At 37.6% G+C, this 19,279-nt stretch overlaps 1 protein-coding gene across 2 annotated transcripts in view; it reads right to left on the minus strand.

Moving 5' to 3' along the window:
- EDIL3 (EGF like repeats and discoidin domains 3) overlaps positions 1-18,926 on the minus strand; it is a 430,500-nt gene extending 411,574 nt beyond the window's left edge. For both annotated transcript variants that reach the window (XM_060295985.2, XM_060295984.1), the window contains exon 1: positions 18,391-18,926. In XM_060295985.2, the coding sequence (XP_060151968.1) occupies positions 18,391-18,457 (67 nt within the window). In that variant the 5' untranslated portion in view covers positions 18,458-18,926. The remainder of the gene's footprint in view (positions 1-18,390) is intronic.
- Between the last annotated feature and the right edge of the window lie 353 nt (positions 18,927-19,279).

Below are 19,279 nucleotides of genomic sequence, written 5' to 3' on the forward strand. Positions count from 1 at the left end.
GCTGGATATAGCATGGGAGAATTTTCTAGGACTATGGAAATATTCTATATCGTGTTTTAGTTAGTGATTAAATGGGCACATACAATTTTGAAAATGCATTGAATTAGACACTTAAGATTGTTATGGTGTTTTGTATATCAAAAAATTTATAGTACCATTTTGTTACTACAAATATATCAGCAATTTTCATAAACCTAAAAAACCAACAGAGACCATTCCAACATAAGACTAATAACCTAAATTGGAAGTCACAAATACTCTGGTTACACAAGAGTTTTCTGTATGTTGTTCCATAGCAGCAGTTTGAGTAACACCCTACAATAACAAGCTTATATAACAAAATGAACTTAACTTAGGATATATATAAGCCAACTTCCCAAATGAGCAGTAATGTCAAAAGAAGCAATTTTTAACTATAAACATGTATTAGTAGGTTTCCTGGAGTGGTTTCCACTTAATTTCTGGACTATCAGTTTTAAAAGCACATATCAGTAATATCTTTTTGCCTTACTACACACCTTGATTAATACTCCAACAAAAGAAACAACAGTGTTTAAGTTCCTGGAGTGCAACCAAAGTATTCATCAATTCATTTTACTTTAATTTCCTTTTGTAGGAGTCAGGGAACCAGCGAACCATCTGAATAAGCTCTAAATTGTTAAACTGTATCTTCCTCATAGTCAGTGTTTTCCTACAATTTCTAGAATCAAAAAAAAAAAAAAAAGGTTGATCCAAGCTACACTGTTCTGGAGTGATGGTTTACATTCCCCATATTGCCAAATGACCTAAATATTAAGTTTTCTATAATGCAGTTACTTTTTAAAATGCATACTTTCAGACTGATATACTGACATAAAAGAGCCCAAGAAGTCACTGTTAAACTTTGCATGCTTCAGCGGGCTCTGATTCTAGGCTTTGCTCCTAATAATTGCTTTCACACACAATTGATCCTGGAAGAGTTCTTTATGCCTCTTATTATCCCAAAGTCAATTGACTTATTAGTTTATAACAGATTCCCAATTAAAGTTAAACCAGCAACCTGAAACCAACAATGCTAGATTGGTTTACTGTGCAGCTGCTATCAGTAATAACATTTTAAATATTTCAGGGTACTCGAATTATGGGGAACACAAAACTAAAAAAATAATCTCTTTAAAATAATCAAGAAATGTTAACTCAAATTGATCTATACCTCTTCCCAAAGAACATACAGAAATTATTTTTAGCAGTAATTTTGCTTATATTTTTATTTTCCTATTTGTAAAGTTGACTTCTGAATACATTTTATTTTTAAAGCAATCACCAGGTGAACTCTATTACTAAAGAGGTCATTTATTAAGGTATTAAGGTATTTATTCTTCTAATTTAATATTTCCTTTACAATAAAGTATTAACTTTTTACATATATATAGTATACATTTATATTTACTGGGGGGGAAATCTCAACAATGTGATTGCACTTTGGTAACAGAATCTAAGCTAATTCTTGTATTGAAAAGTATCAAGAAATTGCTAATTCAAAAATAAGTTATGGTTTATGATCCATATATAATTTTGAAATTGAGCTTTTTAGAAACAAAATAAAGCATGTTTTTCTAGAAACAATTCTATAACACTAGCTAAAATATTTTAAATGGTGTCACTGCTACTATTTTTAAGGAAATTTGTATTAAGCTATTTTTGTGGACTGGCATTGGGACAAGAAGAAGTTGAAGGTTTGGGTAGCAGGAACACAGCAAGAATGTAGCAGGAACATAGCAGGAGAGAAGATGACCCTGATTCCTTTGGAGGTGGCAATTTTGTCAGGAGGGTGAGAGGATGATTTAATGTTTTAATTCTCTGTATTTGCACGAACAAAACAATTTTCTAAGCCAGCCACTCTAGATCTCAACCTAGGGTTGAAAAAGGCAGGTGAAATCAGGGACATTTGGGGATACCAGCTATAAATATGCCCATTTTCACATGTAGGAGCTGTCTGATCACCACCAGTTAAGTTCTCATAATGCAGTGAATACCTACATATCAGATTTGTCATCATTTCTAGTGTGTTTATGTTCCTTTTCCAAACAACTGTAATCAAAAGTTTTCATGGCATCTGGATATGTTCAGTTAAACATACAAGAACAAATGAAGGGAGTATCATATAAAATATCAGGAATCATCACGACTTCTAATACTAGCTTACTCTATAAAGGGATAGAAAACAAAGCAAGAATTTGAAGCTACCACCAAACCAAACAATTTATAGGACAGTTTTCAGGTTCCAAAATCATTCCCAGTATATTGCTTCATTTTCATTTTGATCACTATAATAAGCCTAAAAGACAAATAGTGTAGAGGCTATTATCTCTATTTTTGCCAAATAAAGAAACCAAGAGATTAGAGTTTGCTCAAAGTCACAAGGCAAGTACTTGGTAGAGCCACAAATAAGTTTTTTGAGACCTAAACTAGTCCACACTGCTACAGCAGATGAAGTTATACAAACCTGTATCTACATGAGATTATGTATAAAAACAATAGTAGGATTCTGGTCCCATGATTTTCACTCCTTGATGTTATACACATTAAATATGTTATGTTACATGGCAAAAAGGACTTTGTAAATGCAATTAAGATTACTAATTAGCTGACCTCAAAACAGGTAAATAATCCTGAATCTGTGTATTACCACTGCCCCTTCATGGAGACTCTCTTATAATACTCAAAATAATGTTTTTAACTGTGACTTGACTTGGAAATAGTCCATGTATAATATATTTTCTTGATAAATCTCAACGATTTTAACCATGTAAATCTCATGTGGAATCCTGCTTGCTTTGGCCACGAGCTGATTTTAGTCATAAATGTTACTTTGAAAATAAGTACAAACTGACCTAGTAGTCTTATACCCTAAAATCATTAATGTCTATTTCTTAATTCATCTGAACAAACTGAGTCATTCTGTAGGAAACCATATAGTTCTACATTAATTCTTAAAACATGTTTGTATACTATGTCTTGTATTTAATTTAAAAGTATTCCCTGAATGGAAAGTTTTTGTTGTTGTTGTTGTTTTTCTGGCATTTTTTTCCCCCAAAGAGGGGACAGTATAAAAGTCAATTAATTAAAATGCAAACAGAATTATTTTATTTTAAAATCTTTAGCCCAACATGAACTTAATTTTTACCCATTTAGATACATAAGAAATAACAGTTTTCTGAATACTAAGTACTGACCACAGAGATCACCAGTCATGAATAAGCAGATTAAAAAATCATGCTGTAAACTTCCCTATATACCATATTCACAGTTGAGGTCTCTAAAGCAAAATGTGAAATGAAAATAACCTAAAGTATTTTAGAAGTTTCTATTATAGCTTATAAATCAGGACACAACTCACAGTCAATATTCAGAGTAGAGAGTAAGTGCACCTAAGTGGAAAGAATATAAAGGAAGCAAAGACCTCCTGTTGAGTTAGGAGACATTGAAGGCTATTCTACTGCAGATGATACTACAGATTGTTTATGTCCCCTCAGAATCCACATGTTGAAACCTCATCCTCAATATGATGGTATTTGGAAGTAGGGTCTTTGGGTGGTGATTAGGTCATGAGGGTGGAGGCCCCATGAGTACTGTTAGTGCCCTTACAAAAAAAGCCTCAGAGAGCTCCCTTGCCATGTTGATCACATAAGGTCACAGTGAAAACTGGCCACCTATGACTCAGGAAATAGGCTCTTACCAGACGCAGAATCTGCTGGCACATTTATCTTGGACTTTCTAGCCTCTAGTACTGTAGAAACAAATTTCTGTCTTTTATAATCCACCCAGTCTATGGTATTTTTATTATAGCAGCCCTAATGGATAAGACAGTTAAATACCCCCTGAAATACAAATAAAGCCAGAAACATAACCAAGATTCATTTAGCATAAATTCAAGAATTGCTAGACTTTGTTGATCAGCCAATTTGTCAGATCCATCCAGGTTCCCATCCCCTCCTTATACCATTCTCCTCGGGAATGTGTCCCAAGGTAACTGCCCCCTTTACAGTAATAGCCACAACCACAATTAAGAAAATAATAATAGATAATGTTTATTGAGGTTTATATTGTGCCAAGATCTATAAGTACATTACATGGATTATATCTTTTAATCATTACAACAGCCCTATTAGATTCCTACTGCTTTATCCATAGTCTACAAGCTAGACAAACTGCAGAAGGCTTCAGAGCTACTGACTGTTTGATCCAGGAACCAACTCCCAGTCTATCTGATTCCATTCTCTTAACAACACATTATATTAATATACCTGTAAGTTATATCTCAGTTAAAAGACTGAAGTCTTCTTGATAAATATTGCACCAAAAAGTAAAATAATAATTAAATGAGAAAAAAAATTGATTGGATAAAAATGAATTTTATCCAATCAAAAAAATGAATGGATAAACTCCATTCTTTTACCAGTTAATTTTTTATCATAATGTGTGCCAAGCATTATGCTATGGCACTGGAAAGACTAGAGTGTCATCATCATCATCATCATCATATCCATCACAGGACAAAAATATTGTTCTAAGCATTTAACCTGTATTAAATCCTCACAATAATCCTAGGAGTCAGGCTATATTATTGCTATCCCCATATATTATTTATTTATTTATTTTTGAAAACTAAGGTTAGTCATCTATTGAAACTGAAAACTCTTGACTCCTGAGCCTGGGAGCTTTATCTTGTTTTATGTTTCCTTTTCCACTTTGTGGTTATCACACTGTATATAGATTACTGTAATATGTTTCATTTTGCATAAACATGTAACTCTTCACAAACATTTTAATGCTACATATAATGTGAATAAATTAGAAAATATTCTAATGTATTATATGATACATACTTTATTTTCTAACAGTTTTTTTTAAGTAGTGTTGGAACATACCCAACCATTTATTTGGTTGGAGAAACAAAGGGCGATTCTTGTGAACTTAATTATGATACCAAAAGCAGAATTCATAAAGGAAAATATGGATTATTTTACAAAATAAATTTGTTTTACCTTTTGCATATTAAACATAATAAATATAAAGATAAATGAAACTTGAGACAACATACTTGCAACATGTAAGTCACTTCCTTAATGTTTTTAAACAGTTAGGCTTGACATAAGCACCCTACATAAAAATGAAATCCACTCCTGAAATCCCTACCCTCTCCTTTTAACCTACAAGACAATTTCCTTAGTTTATTCTCTGTTCCACTTCATTAGAATGTAAGCTCTATGTGAGCAAGAATTTCTGTCTGTTTTGTTCACCGTCTGTAATTGCAACACCCAGAACAGTTCTTGGCATCCATCTCTACTTAATAAAATGTTGTTGAATAAATTATAAAACTAGGTGGTATGATCTACTTTATGGTTAAAAACATTACTTTGAGATATTTATTTATTGAAACAAGTCTCTAAATATAGACACCAAAGTGTTACCATTACAACTTTTCTTCAATGAGTATACACTTCAGGTTAAAAAATAATTAAAACTAAAACAAGGATGAGGAAGTAACTGTCCCTCAAAAAAAAAAAAAAGCCAAGGTTTCTTTCTTGTCACATAAGATAGAGCAAAGCATTAGACTTTATAGTTTTTATTCTACATAATCCTTTGCCGTTGTATTCCTTTTTTAGAAAGACATGTCATCTTCAGAGCTTTTAGACTAGAAGTTGAAATCACACAATTACTGGGGTCACAAGCATACAAATTGTTTTAGAACCACCTAGGCATTTAAGAAAGGTAGAAGTCTAGTTGCCCAAAGGGAAATAAAAAGCAGTTTGCAGTGACATAAAGACGGTCATTACACAAACAACTCTAAACAGAGCTGTTTCGGAGGCTCTTGGCTCCTGGGCAGACACAGTGCCCAGGTGCTGTCTTTTCCCCTCTGCCAAGTACATCTGGGTTCAGCAGGTGTGACTGCGTGGTGGGAGGAGGGAAAGAAGTCATGGTTGGAGGAAAGTTATCACTGGTGGTGCTCATGGGAGTGATCACCAAGGCACTGGGACAATTAGCAGATCAAAGGGCTACCTGTAGCTCCTCCACCTGACAATGAAAAACCACCAAGTGCTTTCATTTTGTTGCATATACATTTCTTGTCAACTCCTGATAATAAAATGATAGTCTGAAGCTTACTGTCTATCTTGCATATACAATTACAACTATTTTATTGTAATTTGATAATTTAAGGTAAAACCCGAATCTTGATTTTAAAGTGTTTATACATTAGACAGAGATGAAAACAAGTTGGTAATTTATTTAGTCAGCTCTTAGAGTTTGCCTCTACTTAAGTATTTTTTGCTTTCTAAAAGTGTATCACTTGTGCCATAAATCACACGTCAATGCATCAGTGCAAGTAGATAAGAATTTATTAAATTAGTTAATGGGTCTATTAAAGGAACATATTTTTTGTTTTAACCAGAGGAAGATTTATACACCAGCAGAGTTGTTTTCATTCATGTTTTCCACTCCTTCATGCATGCAAAAACTCAGCCAACAAATATTGAATGCCTACTGTGTACAAGGCATCATGTTTGGAGCTGGATATATCCATTAGGGAATAAAACAGATGTTCTTCCAGCCCCCATGGAGCTTGCAAGAATACATTACAAACAAGAGAGAAAATAAGATAATAAGCAAGTGATTATATAAATGTGATTTTAGAAAAATGCGTAATTTCAAAAAAGAACAGTAATAGAAGCTAGTGACAGGGGTATATTGTTTGTATCTATGTGTATGTTGATGCCTCAGTACTTGGAGAAGGTGATCACAAAGATTCTCTGAGGTTTTGCAGTTTAAGCTGAGGAATGATCTGGGAGCAGAAAATGGCAACATATAGAAGGAGGTAGCTATAAATAAATAAAGAAATAGGAAAAATACAGAAATAGAGACAGATGATGGTTTCAAGAAGATAGTGAATACTTCAAAGGCCCCAAAAGAAATAAATATGCAAAAAAGGTAAGGATAAGAATTTGTACATCGTATTGTTATTTCGCTGATATGTACATGATATTAAAATAGCAATAAGTAGCAGAATAACAATTTACAGTGAAGAAATCAGGTTATTCTGAGATTCTGTGGGCAGAGAATACATCATACAGCAGTAATGGTCATCATTCTGAATGCAGAATGAAGAAAAATATAAAGTAAAACTCCAGTGAAGGCTAATGTAAAACAAAATCATGAAATAAAAATGACATAGATAAGTATTACTTGGAAAAAGGTGGTCTGATAGAAAAAATTAACCAGCAAATCAATAGATTAAAAATTAAGATTGTATTTGCAAAATTAAAAAGTACAGACTAATGTGTGTGGTGTTATTTTAGGGAAGCACATCCATGGAATTCCCTGTTGAGGTTTTGGCAAGCCTGTTGCATAAATATGTAGGCTACTTGGACAGATTCCAAATGACACAACTAAAATGATGAAAGGAATGGCTTACGAGGACAGATTAAAGGAAAAATATGTACAACTTTAGCATCTCAGAAACTAAAGAAGAAACATTATGGTTTACAAATATTTGAAACATGTAAATTGAGGAAAAAGAATTCTTTGTGTACAAGGTTGCATAATTACGAGCATATTAAAAAGGAAAAAAAACCCACAAAACTTTCCCTAGTGATAATGTTGTTTTCCAGTAAGAACCATTTGGACAAATAATCCAAGATGGGCAAGGATTAAGGCCACCAAGCAGATATAGACATTCCCAGTAACCTAAACTCTGCAGACCTCAAAATACATAGAGGCCTATCTGAATAGGACAAAGTAGGACATCTTCCCATTACCCAGCTATGCTTTAAATTTAGAAGGGATCTTTCCTCGGATTTAAGGCTTTTCTCTGCAATTGTGCTAAAGTGAAAAGAGTCCTGGACTTGGGTCTACAAAACCTAGTTTTGAGTGTTTATCACTGGGAATAGAATTATTCTGTCTATAGCTTCATCTGTCAATGGGGATAATAATAATCCACTAGGTTTTTGTGAGGTTTAAAAGAGCTGTTGCATAGGAAAACATATTTTATGTGCTTGAAAGCATCGCTCTTAGTGAATATATCAATTATCATAATGAGCTCAATGTGTCAAAAGGTGTAGGATGAAGACTGCCAAAGTGCATGATGCTTGGGACTAGGCTATTACATCTGTCTTCCTGCTCTAGAGAAAATCAGCTCTCCTCTGATTACTGTCTACCCTGCAGCTCTCTTAATTGGTTACCGTTTTCTCTCCCATAGCTTATAGAGATGTGGCAGGAGTCCCTCTTGTTCCTCAGTGCAACTTCCTGAATATTCTCTCCTTGCGCTCAAAAAAAAAAAAACAACAGCAAAAAAAACCCTACCCAGTTTTAATTTCATGCCATAGATCTCTATTCCCCAATACTACCCCCCTATTATAGTTATTTCTTCATCTCTGTACCTCTCTCACTCCTTAAAGATTTCTGTTCCTGGTTCACTATCATTCGCTCCAACATTTCTCTTGGTATAATTTTTTGGGGAATTTCAATACCCACATAAATATTTTTTCCATGTGTTTTGACTTACCTCTTCCAATGATCTTGTCTTCTACCCTCCTTCAACCATAACTTACTCCCAAATTTATAATGATCAGTATCTGTAATTATAGTCTAATTACCGCAATGCCCCCATCACCTTACTCCTCATACCATCACTTTCTTTCTTGCTCATTCCCTTTTGGACCCACAACTCAACCTTTCAAATTCACCAGGGTTTCCAGTGGATCCTATTACTTCTTGACAGAACTCCAGTTTTCTCATGGCCAATGAGGGGAAAGGGACGGTGGAAATTACCTTAGTTTGAGATTTAAAGAAGCAAAAATAATGAAAGCACGTGGGCTGAAAAATTCAAAAATGGTTGAATACATCTTGAAATGGATAACCACAAAGACCAGGTTGGTAAAGAAGAGAGATAAGAAGAACTGAAAATTAGAGCAATGACAAGAGTGGGTTTACTGGGAATGAAGGGCAAGGAGAGGTAGAAAGACAGAAAATTCTGGCAAGAAATGGGAAGTCTGAGAAATTTAAAGTACTAGTAAATGAGCAAATCATGCGATGAGAAAGTCTAATGAACAGCATTGCCAGTAGGTACCTAAGAATGGAGCTGGGAATCATTTGTGTTGGGAACTTCCAGGAAGTTTAACACCAGAATATTAAAAGGGTCACAAGTTTTTAAGGGAACAAATAATAGAGAAGAAACAAGGTTCTGAAGCCTTTGAGGAAGTTCAGGATGTTGTGATGGTTAGTAATTGGCTCCAGAGAGGAAAGGAGATGTTATAGGCTGATGGCAGGAAAGTGTGAATGTTGTACTAAGAGGCAGTTAGAATAGTTTCCGAAAAAGCAAGTGGTACACCAACTCCTTCTTCTCATCTTGTGGGTCCAAGAACTGAGAAAAAAGCACCAACTATAACTACCTAAAGCAAAGTGGTATAGCAGAAAAGAGTAAAAGATAAGCTGGAATCACAGTCAAGTTCAAACTCTGTCACTGGTTGCTTGAATTATAGGACATGTTGAATTATAATTGATGTGACTTTTTCAAACCTCAGGTTCCTTATCTGTTAAATGAGATTAAGAATGCCTTTTCTGCTTATGCTTCCTAGAAGAGACATGGGAAATGCTGAAGAAATTTTAACTATTGTTTTTATTATTATTATTTTAGGGGAATAAATATAATAAAGCATGTAGAGGTCCATTTCAACTATAAAATACCATAAAGATGTACAGAAGAAGACATTAACAAGGTGATCTCATATGATGGAATTTTCATTATTTTGTAAAATACTTAATGTTAATCCAATTCTAGTTTTAAAAAATAAATATCTTGGTTAAATAACTCTTAAAAGAAACCAGAAGATATAATTTTCTAGCTGATACGGTTTGAGACCATCTGGTGCTTTTGTTTGGCTCAAATTTCTTAATGGGGTTACACAGAAATAAAATTAAATGAGGATGGAATGTAAAGCAAATAAAATACCTTCATCAAACTAGCAGAAATAAAAACCTAGTTAACCTTTAAAATCACTATGTCCTACATTATGTATCTGTTAACCTTTAAAATCACTTTTTCCTACATAATGTATCTGAAAATTATAAAGTATGCTCTTACATATCATACTGAATAACAGTGAAGCAATGGAATCCTAGAAAACCAAAATAAATTATAAAAATCATGTTGAAATAAAATTGAATGGCAACGTTTTGAATCCCTTCCCGAGTACTCCTCTTCTTTTTCCTGTCTTCACTATTCATACTAGTGATGCATTTTTCTGAAAGACACATTAACTCTTTCTGACCAAACAGAGCATACTCCGCTCTTTATTTCTGAATGTGAAAAGAAAAGATGTATTGACACTTTACCAAATTAAATTTGAAAATTTTAAAAATTTTGTCCCAAGAAAATAAATATAATTTACCCCTTCCAAAATATCTACTTGTTAAATAGAAATTGGATATGATGTGTGTGTTTTACAAATAAGAAAATCATTTAACTAAATATGTCCATGACATACAGGATGTGTCACTCACTGAAATACAGCATAGTTCAGTAGTTAAGAGAGCAGGCTCTAGATTTAAACTGGATCCTATTTCTAACAAGCTACTTAGTAGATTATTTATTTGGGAGAGTACTTAACCTCTCTGTATCTCTTTTCTCATTCATATGTAAATAATAATAGTACCTGCCTCATAGAATCAGAGTGAGAATCAAAGATGGTACTTAGAACAGGGGAACACATAACATGCACTAAATAAATACTATACTTACTAACTATACTTAAGAAAGACATCCTAATGAATGCTCCTTGTTAAGTTATCTAGCAAGATGCTTAAATAGACATGGTGCACTCCCCAAATAAAGAGAAGAAAGGAAAAAACAAACTGATGTCTGAAAAATTATTGTTTCTAGATCAAAATTAAAGTTAGCTGGAAATGTTAGAACCTTGTATCTAACAAAGAAATTGATCACTCAGAGGTAGTTTTTCTTTTAACTGAAGATGCACAGCAAACACAGCACTTCTTGTCATGCCTGCATGTTAATATTATGTGTTTAGCAATGCTCTTGCAGGAGTATTGAGAAATATTTTCAAAGTAGTTCACTCTATAACATATATTGTAAAAAAAAAAAAAAAAGTTAATATAACAAGGCGAGAAACAAAGCTTTTAAATTTCCTGGGACTACTTTGGACTTATCTTTTATAACATACTGCTGTTTAAAATATGTGGGTATCTCTCACAGAACACTGACGGGGGTGGGGGCGGGGAGTGGATAGCTCCATTCATTTGGATATATATTGAGTGTTTCGGTTTTGTTGTTGCTGTTGCATAGTTGTGTTGTTTGTTTTGCCTTGCACTGCTCTAAGCCCTGGCTCTGTAGGAAGTACAACATATGACACAAGAATTTATAAATAAATATGAAAGCATTTTGAATGGTAATTTGCATTTTGTTTGCCTATAGACAATTTCAAAATGGTGTTGACAATACAAAAGTTAAACTATAGAAAGAAAAAAGATGAATAAACAAACAGGAAAAAGTGTGTGGATAAAATTAGAGTTCAATTAGCATTTGGAGCCAAACATGTGAGGGGAGAAGGGTATCGGAGATGTAAGCAAAGATAAGACTGATGCCTATAATTGGGAGACTGCTCTATGCTACTGGGAGGGATTCACCAATTTATTTCAAATAAGAATATTCTCCAATGTTCCCACTTGACTGTCCCAGTCTTTTCTGCCCAAGGGTCATGAGCCCGTTTGACCTGGGCTGTCTTCATATGATCTCCAGTAGCAGTAAAAAGTAAATGGTCATCCTGACCTCAGTACAAGAAGAGACTTAAGAGGAATATTGTGCATTCCCAAAATAAATGTCTTCATCAAATACCAAGCATAAAAAAGAATGCATGGTGTCCTAACCCATTCAGAGACCGCTTTCAATCATGCACAAAATCATTTAACAAAAAGAGATTAAAACCTTGGCCTTTCCGTCTGTGGGCTGTTATTACTATATTAAATTAGTTTTAAAGAGACTGATCAGTTTGATACAGACCTGTTTTAGAAAACAGAAAAAAGTAAAGCTTAGATCTAGAGTCAATTTTCTTTCTCCATAGTAACAATCACATTCAAAAGTGCTTTAGTACTCAAAAAGCCTTCACTTAAATTCTTGAACTTAAATCCTCCATTCTACTTCATGCACTATTAAATCTTCTGTTGAACAAATCCTACCCAGCTTCTATCAGCATAATAATGCATATTTTAAAACAAAATAGTAGTACATTTTCTTCTAAAATATTACCAAATAATTGCAGGGCATCTTATCTGCATTCTGAGATCTATTCCTTTTCTACAAAATTGAGTCCTCTGTTTTGTAATTTGTACCTTCATTTATTACTTTAGGAGGAAAATCAATAAAAAATGTATAACAACATATTATCTGAAATGATGGGAAAATAAAGTTTCAAACAAGCACATTCTTCAGATATGTCTCTTTCACCTTTAAACAGGTTTTTCAAGCTTAAACATTTTGGACAAAATCTCTTCAATAATGCACATATTTCACTGCCTTTGTATCCCCCAAATGTTGAACATATTGCAGTGAGTCTCTGTCTAGGATGCAACATCAATACTGGTATCAAATACAAGCATAATCTCTCACAGGGTAACGCCTTTTGGCCTTTAAACATAGCCCCTCTCCCACCCCAAATAAATGTTTTTTTCTAGTTTTTTACACTGTAAGGTAGCTCTGCTTTTACATATACTTTTTCAATCTCCTCTTTGTCTAACAGCTGCCAGGCTTTATTGCTCTGATTAAGTCTGACCTATTACCTCATATGTCTTTAATTTTTTGAATTCAGTTTATAGAGAGCCCAGGAACTTAAAAACCAAGAGAAATAGACTTTTCTATATGATTTAAGGCTGAAATGCATTATCTATTTTAGGTGGTCAGGAGTTTTTGATGTTTTCTCCTAGGTTCTCAGCTCTGTGCTACAGGCAAAGCAAGATACTTCTCTACAAGTGGGGTGGATATAAGTTATTGCCCAGTTGATAGTTTTAGGCAGGATACTGTGATCATATCAAGGTGTAAAATCCTGAGTTGCTCCATAATTCAGATCCTAATTTATTTCTGTTTATGTTTTAAACCTCAGGATTTAGTAGTAGAGGCTTTAGATTGTCATTTGTTTTTCCTCACAAGAAAGCAAATTGCAAATGCCACAGTGTTTTGGAGATTTGCAACCTTTTAATAATGATGACAGAATTTTATAGTGGATGCTGTGCCCTAGTTGCTATCCAGCAAGGAAATGTTGGGAGGGGGGTTATTTAAGGAGGACTGTGACACAGAAAGGATACCACTGGAGACAGACTGCTTGACACGATATCAGCAACTTTATAAAAAACAGAGAGAACGTGTAGAAATGGTGTAACGGTGAATCTGTAACACTGTTTTAAGGGCTATATCAGCAGATGCTAGAACTAACTTTTGAGGAATGGTTCTCAGTTAAGGATCAATTAGAAACAAATAACGTCAAGTCACTGAAAGCTATTGAAACACAATAGGCACGTATATAAGGAATAATAACTGGCTTAAATGGGTAATGACAAAACTTTATCATGTCATTTAGTCTCTTTTGGCCAGTGACTTAAGTTAGAAACTTACAAGTTTTAGGAACCATACACTTTATCACTGTGACAGAAAAGGATAAGCTGTAATCTCTTCCAGTACTTTAGATCTATACATGTAAATAGTTGAATATACATCCATGTAAATCAATATAACAAGTACTTACTTCTATGTATAAAATTTACAGCTGGTATGGAGAGTAAGCTTAAAAGTATGCCAAACATTTCAGTAATAACTGTTTTACTACAAGCTCCTCATAGCTCTATGTGCATTTCCTTGGAAGTTACTCAGGAACCCCCTGAGAAACAATGGCTCAACCTAGGCATATAGTTATTTGTGTGTGGCAGTTAGAGCAACTCTGCTTCCAAGTTAAAATCCTGTGGTACAAGCAGCACGTCCTTACAACTCACCCTCCCTCTCTTTCTCAGGGAAGCACTGAAAACTTTAATAATATCAGTTTCACAGAGAGTAGAAAGTCACTTTATGTGGATTTGCAGATTAACATTTACTACTTTACTTCCCCCGCCCACCACCCAACATCTTTCCTTTAAAAGATCTCCATTGATTATCCTGACACCTGCTGGCAAGGGCACAGTCGATGATCCTAGTCCACTTTTCCCTTCAACAATTCCCCCAAAGCAAAGACTGTTTAGAGGTATTTTCAGTAACAATTAAGTGGTAATTCATTCAGTGTAAGTATTTATAGTACTTAATTTTTAGCATTATCACACAACCATGAGAAAATTTTCAATAATCCATTTCACGTAGCCAACAACTTAAGTCTTTATATATAACTACATGTTTGCTTTGATTAACCAAAAGATATTGTAATCATTACATGGGCTGTGATTTAAAAAACAAAAACATGCTAGACATCTTCCTTAAAAGACAGGTAAGAATTAAGTAATAGGAATGGCTTGGCTTTGGTTTTCTACTATTTTTTTTTCATCATAATAACATCAGTTTGCAAACTACTTAGGAAATAAACTCAAACTCATATAAACTCATAGGAGTAAACTGATTAGCCTGAGAGAAGCCATACCATTACTTACATATTTGCAAAATTTGCTGTTTGTTTCTCAGTACCCAAGTGTTCTGATTTACTCTGACTTGAACTGAGTTCTGAAACCCACACTGTTTTTCGTGGGTTTATTTGGCAAGGAATATAATGAACCTACTACATCATAAATGATACTCAAATCTATTGGCGCCTGCAAGTATGTTCAGTAAACAACAAATACAGGCCATCCCATTATTCAAAACCCTTCAAAAGATGAAAAGTTTTAAAAATAAATTACCTAATTAAAATTTTTATCTTAATATCAGTGAAATTAAGAGTGTGGACTACTAATTTAGAGTCTAAAAACTGTCAAACTTATACTTTGTAATGGTTTTGAGCAACCAAGCTTTTTTAGTCTAGTCATGTATATGGTATCCTCATTTTGTGAGAAGGAAAAATCGTATGTATCTAACAAGAAAGGAAAATTTTATGAAAATATTTATTAAAAATACCCTACATCCTGAATACATGTTTTATATAAACACTGATCTTAAGATATTTGAGAAAAATACAAGAGAGTTTTAATTTAGAGAAGAGTTCAGAAGTAAAATACATTTGCCTGGTTTTGAAGATCTTTGTAAATTCAAGACTGCAGAGGGGAGAACAGACCATTTCAATTTTTGTAACCCTTAATTTGTATTATTATAAATGTTTTCCCCAAACAATATAAATTTAAAACAAAAATACATTTCAATTCTAAGAAAATATTTCAAAAATAATTAGAAAAAACTTTTTTAGGACCAGAAGGGAAAAAATGTGTTTTGTATCATAACAGTGGTCAGGGCTTTCTTTGCATTAGTGTCAAACTGTACCAGCAGGATATTTTATCTTCAATTACTTATTATTTTTAATTCAGTATTTCCAAATTATTTTTTTAATGTTTCACCTGGAATCTGCAGCTGGCATTGATTTTTAAAGTATAAAATTAATGATCATGTAAATCAAGTAATGAAGACACAAATGTGTAATAATTTTTTTAAAGTACAGTAGCCTGTCATTTCAGCATCAATATTGCTATACTAATCATAGAAGCATGGGTGTTTTTACCTTGAGTGAGACTGTTCAGGTACTAACTGATCCCCATGTAGAATTAACTAAAAATCACCATTGATTAAAAAAGGAAATGTGAATGCCAATGATTCATAGTATTTAGGACATGTCTAGACATTTTTAAACAGTGCCATTTGCTTAAAGACTTCAGACACAAACTGCAAGCACAGGGACAGATTGCATAAGATGTCACGTGCTTGCTGCAACTGTATGCATGTAATTGGATTTTTTAGAGCAACCCATAACAATGAATAATTTAAGAGTTAATGAAATATTCAATCTGACTGATCCACTGGTTTAATTTTAAAATAAAAACGACTAAGAAAAGGAATTACATGTCCTTATCAAATCCCAGTCATTAATATGCGTAAATTGCAACCCACACGGGGAAACACCAATTTATAAAACGTATACATTAGACAAATGATATCTGGGGAGGTGGGGTGGGAGAGGTGCAAGGTAAATTCTCATCGTTAACACTGGCCTCAGTAAGTTTGCTCAAAGTTTAATTGTTTGGAGATGTCACGCAAGCTGTACTCTGCCTTTCTGCAGAGCTGAGGGAGAATAAATTAGAAAGGTTCAAGTTTAACAAAAAGAGCTCGTGGAAAATGGTCCATTTCTTTCCTATCCCTCTCCTCACAGGCCGTCTGGACAAAAAGAGAAATCTACGGAAGAATGTGGAGTACACACTGCCCAGCATTGTCTAGGAGACGGAAAGAGAGCCCAGGCAACACACCAAGGGTAAGCTGTGTCCTGGGCGTGTGTATCTTTGGACAGCAGAGCTTCCGGCTGCAGCGAGACGGGACTCACCGCGCCCGAGGGCTCCAGCAACCAGACCTAGGGAGGCTAGCGCGGCACACAGGTTAGATATACTTTCTCCTCCTCCACCTGCGCCGCCCTCCGCCTGGGTGCCAGGAGTGATGATGGAGGCGATGGTGTCAAGGAGTAGGTGCCTGTGAGTGGGTGAGTGTGTGTTTTCGGTTTGGGGTGGGAACGGAGGCGGAGAAAGGAGGAGGGGAGGGGAATGCCTGCCGTTCTCCCTCTCCTTTCCTGCTGAGGGATCAAAGTGCAGAAGGAATCCAGACGGGGAATGAAAGAAAGGAGAAATATCGGTAGTGGAAGCACTGTCTTTTTCGTATAGCTGGGGCAGTCCGCAGTGCAACTACAGAGCCATTACCATTCCTTAACCTTCAGTGGAGTGGCTGGCTGCCTGTCTGATAACTGGAAGGGCACATAGTAAACGCGGGCGAGGCACACACCTACTCGCAGGGGGAAATAGCCACATTCTGGGGGAGGGAGGGAGGCCGAGGAAAGGTGAGGCCTGGATAGCTACTGATAGGGCACCGAGGGCATCTGGCCAGGAACACCCGGCTTCTTAGGCAAATAGTAGCCCAAGAGTTCACAATTTTCCTGTGAAACAAATAGACGGATGGGTGCGTGGATGAATGGTGTAGAATATTCATTCAGCGTCTAATCTCAAATGGATTTGAGTCAATGCACTTTTTAATCCAGCCACATTTTTTAAGAGGCATAGCATTTTAAACCCTGTAGTGCACTCAGCTCTCCACTTGAAGCAGCCTGCGGAGGGTTTCATTACCCACTGAACGCATAGAAGGAGCCGCCTGTATATGTGGGCGCAGAAGGGACTCGGGTCCGCCTCGAGCAACCTACCCAGAGTCCCTGCAGCTCCCCCTGCCCTTTCCAGGCGCCAACTTCAACGCCAACGCGAGCTTAGATGGAACCAAGACCAAGGCTTGTATCGACAGGCCATTCTTCCCAGGGACCTGGAAGCCAACTACGCAACTCAGCAGGAGACTCTTCAAAGTCCTGTGTTTTTGGGTTTTTTTTTTTTTTTTTAACAGACTGGTTTATTTCATGCAATTCATGAAAACCACCGCCAGACCACCTCTTACAACTTTTCCGCTCTTGGGCGGGGGCGCCAGGGTTGTCTCGCAACGCAAGATTCCCTATTACCAAGAGTTAGGCTCCTACCAGGAGGGTATGCTGAGCAAAGCTTGAGGCCCTTTGGGCTACAGGAAGGGCGGGTTCCTGGGTTTTTTTCTGCTATTGGTGCTGCGCCTCCAGGATGGGGAGATGGGAGAAAGCCAAACTGACTTATCAGACCCGTCTCCACCGCACCCATCGCCCAAACTCCCAGCACCGGGTTCGGATTTGCAAACTGCTTGGCGTGGGCCGGGCACCAGAGCACAGCACCCTGGAGGCGGACAGCCCTAAGGCACTCTTCCCCTTTCCACTCCTCCACTCCCGGGGCACGCTCGCTTCCCTCTCTCCCCAGCGAAAGCCCCGTCTGGAGCCGGGAGCCGGCATCACCCACACTGCCCAGGGAGGGTTCGCGTGGCTACCCGGGGGCCAAGTAAGCCGTGGAAGATGTTTTCCCTCCCGCCTCCCCTGCATCCCCGTCCTTCCTCGATCTCATCTGGGTAACCCACACCCTCTTCCCGGCTCAGCCCCGCATACTCCTCTCTGACTTTGCGAGCACTTTTCCTGGGCACACAGGGCAGGGCGCAGCCTCCTCTGTGCCGCCCACGGCGCTCGCCACCCCGGGAGCGCCCGGGGTACCTCCTCCAGCCCCCTGCGCAGCGTTTCCCAGGGGACTCTCTGCCTGTCCCGCAACCGGCGCCCGGGGCCGTCGCCTCACCTTTGCAGAACTGAGGGACACCAAGGCTGAGCCCAACCAGGAGCCAAGCAGCCACCGAGCGCTTCATGATCCGTCTCTCGGACGTGACCCCGCTGGTCAGGGGTCCTAGTGGAGGGTAGTGTCGCCGAGGCTGCACCGCAGGGCAGCGGTAGACCCCGCCCCGACAGAGGATTCAAGAAGATGTCTTTTTCCTGCAGCGTCTCCTTAAACAAATTCTTGGAGAGAGCAAGAAAGAGTGGCGACCAAAGAGAGGAATCTTTCTTCCCCTTTTGCCTGCGCTCCGGGGCGCTGGGAGGTGGGCGAGCTCCGGGGAGTCGCCAGCGGGCTCAGCCTCCTCTGCGGGTGGGTCCCAGACGAGGCGCGGCGGGCGGGGCCGGGCGCCGGCGGCGGCTCGGGGTCACCCGCGCTGGCGGACCCGCAGACCGTGTGCTCTGCTCGCGCCGCCGCGGCCGGCTGCGGGGCTTCTGACTTAAGAGAACAATGAAGCGTGAGCAGGCGGGGAGCGAGGGAGCGAGCCGAGAGCGCACTGTGTACAAACAGAGGCGGCGTGCGTGTGAGCTTGAGCCTCGCAGGCGCCCGCCCGCCCCGCGCGCCCCTCCTTCCTATTCCCTCCAGCAGCCTCCCCCTCTTTCTCCCCCCCACCACTACCCTCCAGAGGTGGCTCCTTCTGCTGGAAGAGAAAAGGGAGACAACTGCAGCCACACCCTGGCACCTGCCACCACCTCTGAAGTTCCTACAGTGCCTGTACCTTCTGCACACACGCCAGAGACTCCGGGGTTAAGGGAAGCAACCCTTGGTGTCTGAGATTCTCTTGGTTTCCAGCACTGACTTTATAATTAACCACGTCAAGGAATCCCCTGAAGTCCCGTTCTCTGCATAGCCAGAAAAA

The sequence above is a fragment of the Globicephala melas genome, chromosome 3, assembly GCF_963455315.2.
Source record: "Globicephala melas chromosome 3, mGloMel1.2, whole genome shotgun sequence".
NCBI classification, from domain to species: Eukaryota; Metazoa; Chordata; class Mammalia; order Artiodactyla; family Delphinidae; genus Globicephala; species Globicephala melas.